The sequence below is a fragment of the Triticum urartu genome, chromosome 1 (assembly GCF_003073215.2).
Source record: "Triticum urartu cultivar G1812 chromosome 1, Tu2.1, whole genome shotgun sequence".
In the NCBI taxonomy this organism is placed as follows: domain Eukaryota; kingdom Viridiplantae; phylum Streptophyta; class Magnoliopsida; order Poales; family Poaceae; genus Triticum; species Triticum urartu.
In genome coordinates, this window is record NC_053022.1 from 216,051,881 (window position 1) to 216,063,179 (window position 11,299).

An 11,299-nucleotide genomic window follows, 5' to 3' on the forward strand; every position below is an offset into this window, starting at 1 on the left:
GTGCCCTGAGAACGAGATATGTGCAGCTCCTATCGGGATTTGTCGGCACATTCGGGCGGTGTTGCTGGATTTGTTTTTAACTTGTCGAAATGTCTTGAAGAACCGAGATATCAAGTCTGATCGGAACGTCTCGGGAGGAGGTCTATTCCTTCATTGACCGTGAGAGCTTGTCATGGGCTAAGTTGGGACTCCCCTGCAGGGATTTGAACTTTTGAAAGCCGTGCCCGCGGTTATGGGCAGATGGGAATTTGTTAATGTCCGGTTATAGATAACTTGAACCTTAATTTAATTAAAATGAACCAACTGTGTGAGTTACCGTGATGGTCTCTTCTCGGCGTAGTCTGGGAAGTGAACACGGTGTTGGAGTAATGCTTGCCGCAAGATGCCCTCTAGTTACTCGCTCGCGCTTTGCCTCCTCTTCTCGCTCTCTTTTGCGAACAGGATAGCCACCATATATGCTAGTCGCTTGCTGCAGCTCCACATATTTTCCTTTGCCTTACCTATTAAGCTTAAATAGTCTTGATCGCGAGGGTGCGAGATTGCTGAGTCCCTGTGGCTCGCAGATTACTTCCAAACCAGATGCAGGGCCTGATGATTCCGCTCCAGATGACGCGCTTGAGCTCAAGTGGGAGTTCGACGAGGACTCACGCCGATACTACGTGTCTTTCCCTGATGATCAGTAGTGGTGCCAAGTTGGGGTGATCGGGACCGTGTCGCATGTTGGGTTTATCTTTTATTTTGGCGCCGTAGTCGGGCCATGAGTGTTTGAATGTTGTAATGCTATTTATGTACTTTGATTGACGTGGCGAGTGTAAGCCAACTATATATCTCCCCTTTTATTATCTATATTACATGGGATGTTGTGAAGATTGCCTAACTTGCGACATTCCTTTCAATGCGGTTATGTCTCTAAGTCGTGCCTCGACACGTGGGAGCTATAGCCGCATCGAGGGCGTTACACCTAAGCAGCAAAAATTTGCAATTAATAAAGCACTAGAACAAAACTAATTGGACCAATGGAGGAGTCACATGCCAAAGAACAATCTCTTCAAGCAGTTTTCTGAGAGGTGCTTTGAGCAAGGAGATCGAAAATGGCAGCAAAATGAGCTTGGACTCGGATATGAACTGGATATTCGTGTTTGTGGGATGAAGAAGGGGTGTGTGGGTGCAAGGATAAGTGGAGGAGGGCCACCGTGGGCCCACGAGGCAGGGAGCGCACCCAGGGGGTAGGGCGCGCCCCTGACCCTCGTGGCCAGGTGCCAACTCCTCCTGCTGTGTTCTCACTGCCAAATATTCTCAAATATTCCAAAAAAATCATATTTAAATTTCAGGGCATTTGGAGAAATTTTATTCTCGGGGTATTTTTATATTGCACGGATAAATCAGATAACAGACAGAAAATTATTTATTTTTATTTTATTTATTATAAATAACAGAGAGTAAAAGAAGGGTACAGAAGGTTGTGCCTTCTAGTTTCATCCATCTCATGATTATCAAAAGAAATCTACTAACAAGGTTGATTAAGTCTTGTTAACGAACTCATTCCGAATAACATGGAACCGGAGAAATTTCGAATAACACTATGTTACCTCAACGAGGATATGCACATCCCCAATAAGCCAACTTGCATGAAGAAGGCTCCCCCGATTGCAGCCTTCTCGACCGTCGGATCTGCCCTTTTGGCATGTCCCGGTCGTTGGATCTTCACCTCCCGGTCGTTTTGATTGGCCAATGACGAGTGGGCTCGCGCCTCGTGTTCATTGGCTGGGTTGGCCGTTTCCGCGTGAACGACACTTTGCCCAATCTGGTCCGCGCGCTACGCACCCAATCTCGCTCGCACACCAGCCGCCGCACAACCCTAGCTCCCACATTCCCCTCGATCCACTGCTCCTCCCTCCTTCCCGCTCGTCACCAGGGCCTCGCCGCCGCCTACTCCTCCTCCCCCACCGTTGCTGCTTCCCCACCTCGACTTCCCTCTCTCCGTTGTTTATCCGGTCGTCGGCGGCGCCTTGTTCCAGATCTGGCGCAAGTTAGGCCCGGTGGTGGGGCGAAGGGGCAGTGGAGGTGGGCGACCAGGACAAGCAGCTGTCGGCCCGTCGCGGGTGAGGCTCCAAGAGGGAAGAGGCGGGGACAGGAGGCTCGAGGGAAGAGGGATGAGGCGGGGACAGGTGAAGGAGCAGGCTGGTCCTCGTGGAGGCGGCGCCGCCGGCCAGGGGCCATTCACCGTCGCCGGCCTCACTCGCCTCGTCTATTCTCTCGTCACCAACTCGACAATGGAGGATGGGACAAGCATGCCGGTGGCCATCCAGTGGAGCCCCACCACAGGTGGTGAGATTTTTCTCTGCTGTCTTCTTACTCTGGGGCGTGCCCTGGAAGAACTCACCCACACCAGCCAAGGTAGGCTTCCACCTTCTTTCTCACGTTCGTGGTCCAGGCGACCGAGGCGAGCCAGCCCGCTCGAGCTGTCCGAGGTGAAACTACTTGAGGTTTCAGTGCACATTCTTAGATTTTTCCTTCCATGATGGCTTGATGTAGGAGGATCCATGATGTGTGTGAGGTAGAGGTGGATCATTGGAGGTGAAGCAGGTCTCCTTGAGTTGTGCTTCATCTGAGGTGAGTTGTTTTGGTGATTCTCGATCTACTCTGTCATTTCCTGAGTAAATTTTAAGTTGTCAGGTTATATTTAGGTGTTTTTAGTTTCACATGATTGTCATTTACAGAAAAATATCACTGCAGATTTAGGTAAATTTGGGTATTGGTATATTTTACTATGTCAAACTTTCATTTTCAGTTTCACGGGGTACTTAAGCAATGGTTGCACCCCGCCACATCACATACCAGGTGAGATTAACGGGGACAATGATAGTTGAGTTCCGACGAGAGTTAAACAAATAGTTCACTAACATTGATAATGATTGGGTAATTCCATTCTGTAAGTTGCTCTGCTGTTGAAAGCTATGATGTGGAATCTCATTATGCTTTTCTTCATTTGAATTCTTTGACAGATGCTCAGATTATAAGAAAGAGAATTTTATAAGTCAGGCATCGATTGCTCACCTTTGAAAGTTACAGATTCAAGTGCTAGGCTTTAAGAATGAAGCAAATCCCAATCTAGAAACATGTTAGTCTATCTTGATGCGATTGTACTTCTTGAACCATTTGTGCACCTGTATTTTTCACCATGGCAATTGAATGTGCAGGTTTCGTGCACCATATATTTGTCACCAGAAACGAATGCGCAGGCGACAGCCATTTGATTAGTGTTATATCCAACTAAGGTATCCTTCCACCAAATGACCACATCTGAATTTGTTTAACTACAATCCGATGCAATAGAGTTATGTATTGTTCTCATAGTCCATCCATTATATTTTGGCTTTCAAGGCTAGCTGACTGCAGTTTGATTATCGATTCATCTATGGCAGCACAGACAGGTAAAAATGTTTTTTTTCTTGTTTTACAGTTTTAGGTCAAAGTTCTCTTTTACCTTAACTTTTCAATTGTACTCTGCTTTGTAGGTTCTCATCATACCGATTTAGTGACTTACTACAGTTTGATTGCTAATTCATATTTTATTCTTTTATATTATGCAGCTTCCTCTGTGTACTGTTGGGATAAATTCCATGACTTTGTATCTTGTTTAAATGGCTAGGATTTGAGATTGTTTGAATCCATTATGACACAATGTTCTGACCATTAACTAGGGTGCTCAATGCGCAATAGATAGCTTTTGGTTGTCACCATTAGGACAGAAAAGTACTAGATTTTGAGGTTTTTAATAGCTCAAATATGCTAACTGCAGAGCAACATGGCAGTTACAATGGTTCCATGTCCTAATTAGTTATTTTATTTCGTTTTGCAGGCGTATTATCTTGGAGGTTGCTTCTTATTTTTACTATAGATCAAGTTTCTTTGTTTCCTTTCTAGCTACCTCTGCTGCATTTGTTTTATATATCCTATATGCTTTAAATATCCTATACACTGTCATGATCCTTGCTTCAGTGATCATGTTGATTTTCCAGATTTGGTCGGGTGTTGTGTTTTTTTTGGCCCTTGTGCGCTTTGATCGATGTGCTCTGGCTCTGTGACTGATGATGCACAGGCAATGGCAGCATCGGTGGCACGAGAGGAAGGATGGGAATCAGCTACTTGCATTCGCACGGAGGAGGCAATGTCGACGCGATGGCACAGCAGAGGAGGCTGGGCTCGTTGTGGAGCTTCTTGAGGCAGCAGGACGTCGGCGAGAGCATCGCTGCCGGCAACGGCTCGAGTGACCTCTTGAGGATCTTCTCCATGAGCACATGTGACGACACCAACTCCAACGTCATCTTCTCAGCGCCCGGCAGCAAGAAGGCCGAGGTGCTCGGCGACAGCGATGTCGGCATGGTCACCAGCTTCAGCAACATCGACTCCCAGGTAGGACAAACATCACATATATACACTTCACATCCATCCAGACTCTCCCGCCTGCCAATTGTTTAATGCTACACTTCTACTAACACCTTGGTCCAGATTCAGTTAGCCCTCTCGAGCTGGACATGCCCAGCATGGACGACTACCTGCAGCTGCAGCAGGACTCCGCCGACTGCAGAGTCCACGCCAAGCGTGGCTGCACCACTGACCAGCCTCCTTAGCCTCTTATTGGTCCTTGTTCTTCTTTCCTAAACAGCATAAGCAAGAAAAAATGTTCAGTATAAACATCCGACACCAAGACGAATACCGAAAATGTTGCAGGAAACTAACTAACCCTCCCAAGCGATGCTCTGCGGGTCAGTGGTGCAGCCACGCTTGGCGTGGACTCTGCAGTCGGCGGAGTCCTGCTGCAGCTGCAGGTAGTCGTCCATGCTGGGCATGTCCAGCTCGAGAGGGCTAACTGAATCTGGACCAAGGTGTTAGTAGAAGTGTAACTGAATCTGGAGGCTAAAGAGGCTAAGGAGGCTGCATATTTAGCGATAAAACTGAATACTAAAGTACTAAATTTGGTGTTCCTCACCCGAGTCGGAAGTGTTGCCCACGAAAATCGGTAGTTATCAATAACTCGGACCTTAGTTACTTCAGATTTCAGAATTGCAAAAGTGGCAACTCAAAAAAACTTAAATGTTGGCTATACCTTCTGTCGTTATCATGATACTGCAATACTTTGTAGTTGATTCTCTTCGAATCCTTCTCTAACAAGGTTATGGTAGTAATTTGGACAAAAGTTTCTATGATTTTTTGATTCTCAGTTTATTCTACCATGGATTCCCTCTGGTATGTGCATGTTTCAGAACTGAATATACACGTAGGAGAAACTTGAGAGCCAATATTAGTGCTGAAGGATTACTCTGATTGCTGATCTATGTTGTCGCGGCAACACAGGCCAATACACATTCAGGAAATATGTGACCAGCTTCCCCAAGGTCCCGCATCGTCTACTCAGGTTAATTCTCGGTCTACAACCTCCAAAACCTGCAGTTCTATTTTTTAAAATGCTTAAGCCCATTGCTCTAAGCGTCAACCTATCGCTTCGCTTATGCTTCATGCTTTCCTGAACATTGATTTCTATCAAACTTGTTTTTTAAGTTTTCATGCTGATTACTGATTGTGGGAGCTGAACTGTGCTCCGGTGGAGGTGTTAGAGTGTAGCATTTTTGTAAGCATAATCTATATCCATTCCTATTGGGAGCATACCCATGTAGGTTTTTGTAAGAATCTTGTAGGAGCATGCTACTAGGACTTATGCAGATTGGCTATTTTAATAGCCTTGTTTTGTGATAAAAAGAGAATTTAGGGCAATGGTAATACTGTACAGATTGGTGATGTAATTATGTCATGCTCTACTGCTCTCTAATTATTTTACATTGTGTTCTCCTTTGTTGCAGTAAGCCAAGGTGGAGGTTGGGAAACAAAGAACTTGCCCAACTGTGGAAATGGGCAGAACTAAACCCTGTATGTTTTAGCTAGAACTTCCTGCTATTGTCCTATTTGAAGGAGCAACAATGCATTAAGCGCAAAAAATACGTCAGTTAGGCCTTTTTTGTCTTACTATCCAATTTTACTTCTATATACAAATGTTAAAAGAGTCTGAGTGGGGACACTCTATTTGGAAAGGGATTTTGTACAGTTTTTCTGCAAGTTACTACTTCATTAGTGGATTGGCCTACATAGTATTCATAAAAATTAATCATCCAATTCCCTCTATGTGTCCTTGGTCACATTTCTTGTCTGTTCAATTTTTGGAAACCCGCATCTTATTTGAATTGAAACTGCTGAGTGCTTTGACTGATCCTGACCGAGTCCACACACCATCACTTACAGAATACTGGAAGCCACTTGCAGAAGATGTAAACCCTTTACCTTTTCTTTCATAGTTACTCCCTCCGTCCCAAAATAAGTGACTCAACTTTGTACTAGCTTTAGTACAAAGTTAGTACAAAGTTGAATCACTTATTTTGGGACGGAGGGAGTACTTTGCACCAATGGTTCTAATACTGGGTTTTCAAGATAAACTTGCAGATGGACACATCTGCCAGAGAGACGGCGGCCATGAGAGCCGGAAGATCACAAGAGATCGACCTTTTGGGTGGTCTAATACTTCCTGTATGGGCACATAGAAAAGCCACTACGTAAGTAGTTCAGTCTTTTCTTTAAAAACTGCTTTCTCTTACTACACAACCAGGCTCAATTCATACGTATGTAAATTTTACATCATACTTCTTCCCTTCCCAAAACAAGGGTATTATTTCTCTCCTTCCTAAATCAGTGTTTCAGACCTTTTTTTTTGAACAGAGAAAGGCACCCGAAGATACCAATATATTCAGCTCACAGAACATTTTACAGTCGAGATTACACCATCTGCTAGAATAAAGAGAAAGAAGAACTGCAGATGTAAAGAAAGAAGAGCTGAATAAAGACATATGAGAGAGCAAGGAACAAGATCCTTGTTGAAGAACAGCATGTCCTAAGAAACAAAGGAAGAGAAAGGGAAAAGAAAATTCCAGCTTTGACAGCAATCTCCTTCTTTCCAACAACCGAGCATAGACCATCATATCATGTTGAGATGAGGAACTTCCCAGAGCTATCAACTTTCTCCTAAAAGCAATACACCTTATGAAGCTGAATTCCTACAAAATTAAAATCAACAAGAGAGGCAGCTACAGGACATGATTCAGTGACATGAGAGTGAGAAGAGCAATTGAGTGTAGGTCCTCCAGCCATTTGAAAAACTTGATGAGCTAAATTGTGAGCCACCCCATTCAAATTCCTAGAAATATGAAAAACTTGGGGATTAAGATTAGAAGTAGAGTTTACAAAAGAAGCCACTTCTTTTCTAATATTCTAAGGAGTAGAAGAGTGAGCAATATTCCTGGCAGCAGCAACAGTGGCAAGAGAAAGAGAATCAATTAAAAAAGTAGGAGTTTGAATGTTAAGGAGTTTGAATGTTAAGGCAAGCCGCCAATTGAGCTGCACAAGCAAGAGCAATTGCTTCAGCTTGAAGAGGAGTGTCCGTCGAAGGGCCTGAAGCTTGAACTTGAATATTTATTTCCCTATTAGAAGAAGGAAGACAAAAGTAAACTCCCACACCTGTGCGCGATTGACCTTGCTGAAATCCTGGAACTCTAGAAGTTCTGAAAGCAGCATCAGAAAACACTTTAGCACCATTAATGAGAAGGTCTGATTTGAGAGTATTGCCTTGCTTAGGAAGAGGAGAATTATCAGGTTGAGAAGCCTGCAAAGACTGAATATTAGTAGAAGGCAGAATCTCCTCTTGGAGAATATTATTCAAACTAGTAGCAGTAATTTTAATTTGGTAGGGAAAAGAAAATTTCCTCTCAAAGAGAAAATCATTTCTAGCCTTCCAAATGCATCACATAAAATTGAAAATATTTTGCAAAGATGCATAAGGATGGCCCATAGAAGCAAAGTGAATCAGAAGGGAATGCATTGAAGAGTGACCTTGCACAAGGATGTCAGATCTAAGAAACCAAGGAGCAGAGAACCAGGCCGCTCTAGTAAAGTCACAAAGAAAGAAAAGGTGAAACTCATCTTCTTGTTGAGCACATCTACAACAATTCTGCGAAATGTGAATAGAAAAACGGCCTGCTCTCATTCCTGTGGGCAAAGCTTTGCTAAGCATCCTCCAAGCAAAAGTTTTAACCTTGGGCAATAAATCATTCTGCTTCCAAATAGTTTTAAGAAAAGCTTTCAAATCCAAAGGAACATCCAGAGGAGCAGTTCTAGGATTAGTATGAATGTCTTGTAACAAAGTTTATAAGCAGCTTTGGAAGAGCAAATACTATTGGGAGCCAAAGGCCAACAAAGAATATCAGCATTATCATCATCGAGAATATCAATGTTGATAATCTGAGTAGCCAAAAGTTGCTGAAAAAGAGAGAAAATGAGTTGACGATTCCATTGCCTTTGCCCAGGCTGCCAAAGATCCCTAACCAAGGAGGGATAAATAAAGCCTGATGGTTGAGGAATGAGAAAATCATGAATAGAGTTTCAAAGATTGCACCAAGGCATGCTCCAAATAGAAACATTACCTTGGGTGAGTTGATAGAAGGCATGCTCTTTAAGTTTAGGAAGCATTTTTAAAATGGAAGACCAAAAGGCAGATTTAGGTGGATTATTAGTAGCTTTCCAAATAGAAGTGGTAGAAAAATATTTGGCTTGAAGAACACAATATAATTGGGAGGAGGGGTTTTTAGCTAACCTCCAAGCCGCAGCAAGAATAAGACTCTCATTGACGGCTTTTAGATTTCTGATTCCAAGACCACCTTCAGACTTGGAGTTGGTAATATCCTTCCATGCTCTAAGACAAAGACTCCTCTTAGAATCTGTTTCTCTAATCCCTGTCCACCAAAAATTCCTAATGATAGAAGTGAGCTTGGCAATAAATTTTTTTGGAAACAGAATGTTTGCCATATAATAAACAGGGATAGCAGAAAAGACAGAGCGAATAAGTTCAAGACGGGCAGCATGAGATAGCATGTTAGCTTTATAAGAGGGGAGCTTATTTAAAATTTTATCCAAAACAAAGTTATAAGCAGCATCCCTATTCTTAGCAGGCAAAATTAGAGGATGACCAAGATGAGTGAAATTAGCATCAAGATTAGCAACAGGAAAGACTTGCTTAATATCATTAATAATATTCTGAGAAACATGATTGCTAAAGAGAATGGCAGATTTATTCCAGTTAGGAGTTTGACCAGAAAGAGCACAAAAGTGTTGAATAAGACTGGCCATCGTCTGAGCCTCCTGATAAGTATCGTGCCCACACACCAGAAGATCATCTGCAAATAGAAGAGAATGGACAGAGGGGCAGTTTGGTCCAAGAGAAATTCCTTGCAATTGGTTAGCCTGCAAAGCTTCATTAAGCAAGATGGAAAGTTCATTAATTGCAAGAACAAATAAGTAAGGAGACATGGGACAGCCTTGTCGTATTCCTTTGAAGCTCTTAATTTAGGAGAGGGCCGGCCATTAATGAGAACAGAGAATGAGGGAGATGAGATGCATGCATGAACCAAATTAACAAAATGACCATACAGCCTTTTACGAGCCAGAGCAGAAACAATGAAATTCCATTCTAAACGATCAAAAGCTTTGGCAAGGTCAATCTTAAGCATAAAGGCATCATATTTCTAGGATTTAAGAGAAAATGAGTGAGCAATTTCCTGAGCAATGATAATGTTGTCACTAATACGTCTACCCTCAATAAATGCTTGTTGAGCTTGGTCAATGTAATCAGGAAGATGATGCTTAAGTCTATTCGCAAGAGACTTAGCAATGATTTTATAAAGCACATTACAAAGACTAATAGGACGGTAGTCCATGGGCACAAGAGGAACCAACTTCTTAGGGATAAGAGCAATATTGGTATCATTGATGTGAGGGGGAAGTGTAGCAGTATTATAGAAGTGAGTGACAAGCTGAGTTACCTCATCTTACCTCATCCCCAATCCAATCCCAAGTAGCTAAATAAAATTCTACATTGAACCCATCAGAACCAGGAGAAGCATTAAGCTTCATGTCTTTAAGAATCCGCAAAAGTTCAGTCTTGTCCGGAATAGAATAAGTAGGATTATTGTTGTCATTAGTCCAAATAGGGGAAGAAAAAGGCCTGCCAGCATAAGTGTTAGGAGAGGAAAATATGTGTCTGAAATAATTAACAAACGTTTGCATCATGGCCTCCGGTTTGAAATGAAAATTGTCATGCTCATCTTTGATAGAACAAATAGTATTTCTTTTTCTACGTTTGAGCACAGACTGATGGAAGAATTTTGTGTTGCGATCACCTTTTACAGCCCAAGACTTTTTACTTCTTTGCCTGTAAAACTGATTGAGTTTGGAAAGCGTAAGTTCATACCTATTAGTAAGAGTACTTTCCAAAACATGGTCCTGTTGGTGGAGAGGCAGCTGTTGCAAATCCTTGATTCTGGATTCTAGCTCAGCAAGTTCTTGTTGGAGAGGTTTTTTCTTCTTGCACCAGACTTTTAAAGATCCTGCCAAAGAAGATGACTTTGCAGCAAAAGAGGTCAGGGAACTAGAAATCCAATTATTTTTAGCAAAAGAGTGAAAATCTTTTTCCATAAGCCACCAGTTTTCAAATTTAAAAGATTGTCTAGGCCTAACAAGTTTACCTTCCGAGGAAATTAAAATGGGAGCATGGTCACCAAGAATAATAGGAAGATTCAGCACTTTAGTATTAGGATAAAAAGTGCACCAATCAGAATTGACCAAGCATCGATCAAGACGTCTATGAATGGGCTTAGAAGTATGTTGCCTACCACGCCAAGTATAAACAGGACCACTATAACCAATATCAAACAGCCCACAATTTTTAACAAGAGACCTGAATTTGAGTTGAGAATCTCACCTACAGCACATCAATTGTCGGTAAATAAATGTAACGTGAATCACTCTCCAAAATCCTTGAAACTTGAGCTTCGACGAATATGAAGGTCTTTGTGTTGGCATACACTCCTTTATTCCAAATGGTGCTGATATAAAAACACCATCAGGGATTCCATGTGTACCATGTATGTCCATAAAAACAGCGTCGATATATCAGCATACTAATGTGCTGATCTAAAAACGTTTTTTTCTAAGTGACGGTTTCGAGTCGGTAAATTTGTGGGTGTTCAGGCATTTTCTAAGTGGCCTTTCTTAAGGGTGTTCAGGCATTTTTGTCCTTCTGTAAATTAGTGGCATTAAATTAGTGGTCTTCTATTCGTGTTGCGAACCCCAATATGGCATCTCACCATTCCCCACGATCCACATGTTAATTGTGGATTTATTTAATGATAATAGGATATCA

The 11,299-nt window shown here is 42.4% G+C and overlaps 2 protein-coding genes across 34 annotated transcripts; one reads left to right on the forward strand and one right to left on the reverse strand.

Moving 5' to 3' along the window:
• Window positions 1-1,768: 1,768 nt before the first annotated feature.
• LOC125554292 lies at window positions 1,769-7,667 on the forward strand. Of its 32 annotated transcripts, none has more exons than XR_007304398.1 (11): window positions 1,774-2,397; window positions 2,536-2,613; window positions 2,792-2,841; window positions 3,006-3,121; window positions 3,201-3,278; window positions 3,358-3,434; window positions 3,863-3,878; window positions 4,103-4,416; window positions 5,359-5,419; window positions 5,862-6,605; window positions 6,769-7,667. XR_007304398.1 is itself a non-coding variant. In XM_048717871.1 (7 exons), the coding sequence occupies exons 5-7, from the start codon at window positions 3,341-3,343 to the stop codon at window positions 4,663-4,665; spliced, it is 561 nt and encodes a 186-aa protein (XP_048573828.1). In that variant the 5' UTR covers window positions 1,775-2,397; window positions 2,536-2,613; window positions 2,792-2,841; window positions 3,006-3,121; window positions 3,201-3,340; the 3' UTR covers window positions 4,666-4,680. The 32 variants fall into 32 exon arrangements, 11 of the variants coding, with proteins under 11 accessions (XP_048573828.1, XP_048573879.1, XP_048573836.1 ...); XR_007304392.1 differs by having other exon boundaries at window positions 1,775-2,397; window positions 3,385-3,434; XR_007304411.1 differs by having other exon boundaries at window positions 1,771-2,397; window positions 3,201-4,416; window positions 5,862-5,928; window positions 6,298-6,323; window positions 6,484-6,605.
• On the reverse strand, window positions 7,519-10,833 carry LOC125554275. 2 transcript variants are annotated; one of them, XM_048717860.1, is made up of 3 exons: window positions 10,349-10,833; window positions 8,696-10,102; window positions 7,519-7,708 (listed from the first exon to the last, which is right to left on the reverse strand). In XM_048717860.1, the coding sequence occupies exons 2-3, from the start codon at window positions 9,406-9,408 to the stop codon at window positions 7,519-7,521; spliced, it is 903 nt and encodes a 300-aa protein (XP_048573817.1). In that variant the 5' UTR covers window positions 9,409-10,102; window positions 10,349-10,833. The 2 variants fall into 2 exon arrangements, with proteins under 2 accessions (XP_048573817.1, XP_048573810.1); XM_048717853.1 differs by lacking the exon at window positions 7,519-7,708 and having other exon boundaries at window positions 7,823-10,102.
• Window positions 10,834-11,299: the final 466 nt, after the last annotated feature.